General features: G+C 42.4%; 1 protein-coding gene across 2 annotated transcripts; it reads right to left on the bottom strand.

The window, feature by feature from the left end:
* Positions 1–477: 477 nt before the first annotated feature.
* On the bottom strand, positions 478–2,034 carry LOC104437307 (F-box/kelch-repeat protein At3g06240). 2 transcript variants are annotated; one of them, XM_010050237.3, is made up of 2 exons: positions 1,595–2,034; positions 478–1,468 (listed from the first exon to the last, which is right to left on the bottom strand). In XM_010050237.3, exons 1-2 carry the CDS (start codon positions 2,030–2,032, stop codon positions 824–826), a joined length of 1,083 nt encoding a protein of 360 aa, XP_010048539.2. In that variant the 5' UTR covers positions 2,033–2,034; the 3' UTR covers positions 478–823. The 2 variants fall into 2 exon arrangements, with proteins under 2 accessions (XP_010048539.2, XP_010048538.2); XM_010050236.3 differs by having other exon boundaries at positions 478–2,034.
* Positions 2,035–2,615: the final 581 nt, after the last annotated feature.

Here is a 2,615-nt window from a genome sequence, read left to right as displayed (position 1 = left end):
ACATTCTGGTGAACTCAAGGACCAATAATGTTATGTTCCTGCCTCCTAGTAAGAGAGAGTAACCTTCTTCTATCAGCAGCAGATTTTTCATTGGGTCATATATCAGCAGCAGAGTTACTTCGGCAAACATAATGACCAACACATGTCGACAGGGTTGTTGGTCAAATAAACTAACAAGATAACTAGATCAAATTGCAAGTACATCAGAATTAAACCCCATTCGAGTACATATGTATGGATCAACCTCTAAAGGTTAGCACACACATAAGGATAAGTTCCAAGTTGCAAAGACAGATTCTTACTAAGTATTTAACAGATTTAGGTTTTCAAGCTTTTTAGATGGTCCCTTCAGCAGCTCTAATGCCTGCTAAAAGCACTCAACTGAAACAAAACAACATCAACTTCCATGAAGTGTAAAAGAATTCAACCTGGAGATACCTTAGAGTGATCTAGTCTGATGAATAAATTAACCAACAAGACCAGGAACAAAGAAATTATTATCATTCTTCTGCTAGGGCAACTGGCAGTAGCAATAGAAGCCCCAACTTTCAGTAGCATACATCCAATCAACCATCTGAAACTCCCAAAAAATAAAAAATCATTCAGATAAGTAAAAGGACATACTTCACTAGTCCAGAATAACTTCTAGAGAAAACAGCAATCAACCCGTATACAACAACTAAAGTCTAAGTATCTCTAATCACTCTGGTTCTCCATTATTTGTGTCATATGCTTCACTCCTTCAGGAGAGCGAAATCCAACATAATCTACCTACAACCTAACCAGCCATGAAATATGGTTGTCTGGAGAGTGTGTGCTCTCCTCACACTAAAATTAGACAATCCATGTATGGGATGACTTCAAAAGATCTCGCAACACCATACAATCCAAGCCGACTAATTCTCTGACCCCTCAAGTCATATGAAACCAGCTCGTCATTGTGAGTCACGAGCAGAGCGTCCCCCTTTTTCCTAAAACCTAAAATCCTCCCGATCCCGCCGTGTTCACTGATGTTAATGGTAAACAGCTTAGTCCAGGAGTCTGCTGCGCCGTATTCTTTCATGACCCAGACCCAACAAACCCCATACAACTGATGCCCATCTTCTTCCATCGGATGGCAATGCAACAAGCAAATCAAATCTTGATGCACAGCCAGCGACAAATTCAGCCTGTTCGCATAATCCCCACCTTTCGGCAACTCCATTTCCCCAAACACCTCGTCCTGCATATCGAATAATACCACAATCGACCTAGGACTTGAAGCCACCTTCAATCGCCTATCAGCTGGGTTATACCCAATCCAATGGATAGCCCCATTCACAAAGGCCTGCGACGAAGATTCTGGTATGACATAAGGAACGGCCGTCTGGATCCCTCTCCAAGCATTAGTTTTAAGCTCATAGATCTCAACCTCCGGTGGCACTATCACGGACCAATTCTTCCCCAGAATGTAAATCAACCTCACGACCTTGTAATCGACACGCCGCGTATCGAACCCAAACCCGAGAACATACGTGTGCGTGAGATCAGTATCAATGAACCGCGGGATCGGCAACTGCACGCACTTCCTGAGGGAAGGGTTCCAGAGGATTACCTGGAGGTTGTTGATGATATAGTCGGAAAAGCAGAGCAACCCATTACAGGAGCCGGCGAGGTAGTAAGTGTCGTGGGTCTTCAAGGGGAATTCGAGCTCCTGGTGCTCCAAGAAAGACTCCCCGTCGAGGTAGAGGGTGTTCCGCTCCTTGCGCTGGGTGAGGGAGTAGTGCCGGAGGAGGATGACGGAGCGGTCGTGGCCCGCCATGGCGTGGCGGAGGTGGAGGGAGACGAAGGATGGGTGGGTGATGAGGGAGTCCCACGACTTGGAGACGCATCGGAATCGGACAAGTGACTTGACGGGCAATTTCAGGAGGATCTGGATCAGGATCTCTTCAGGGAGGTCGCTGCCGCCGCTCATCTCTTCTTTCGCTTCAGATTCGCCCCTTCTTCGATGGCGGCGTTGGTGATGATGTCCTCGCCTACATTGGTCGACCATGTCTGTCCTTTATTTCTTTTCTTTTTCTACCGTTGAACCAGAATTTTTTAAGCACGTTTAATTTTGAATAATTCAAATTTTAAAAGTATTAATTATTTAAGGGAAAAAGCCAGAAACTTATACCCACTATGACTCATATAACTTTTGACACATTTCCCTTAAATATTTTTCTTGTAACATAAAATTTCGTAATTTATATTTATGTAACACATTTACCCTCCGTAAAATGACGTTAAATGATTCTCGGCCAAAATAACATCGATTTTATTTTACTCAAGTCATGGGACAATATGCCGATATCGTTCACTTTGCGGTGTCTATGTAGGCAAATTTTTAACGGTTCTCATTAACAGAACTTTAATAAAGGGTAAATGTATTATCAAATACAAGCTTGAGATTTTTAATATCACAAAAAATGTTCGAGGTAAATGTGTCACGGTGGGTATAATTTAAAGTTTATGATGGTTTTTGTCCTAATAAGAAAATAATCGATAAATAAGTTTTTGCGCATCTTTTCCCTCTCTTTCTCACAAAGACAAAAACCCAAGAGTGCATCTTATTTTTCCAATAAATAAAAGACAAA

Source organism: Eucalyptus grandis, chromosome 3 (assembly GCF_016545825.1).
Source record: "Eucalyptus grandis isolate ANBG69807.140 chromosome 3, ASM1654582v1, whole genome shotgun sequence".
NCBI classification, from domain to species: domain Eukaryota; kingdom Viridiplantae; phylum Streptophyta; class Magnoliopsida; order Myrtales; family Myrtaceae; genus Eucalyptus; species Eucalyptus grandis.
This window is presented reverse-complemented; position numbering and strand designations above follow the sequence as displayed.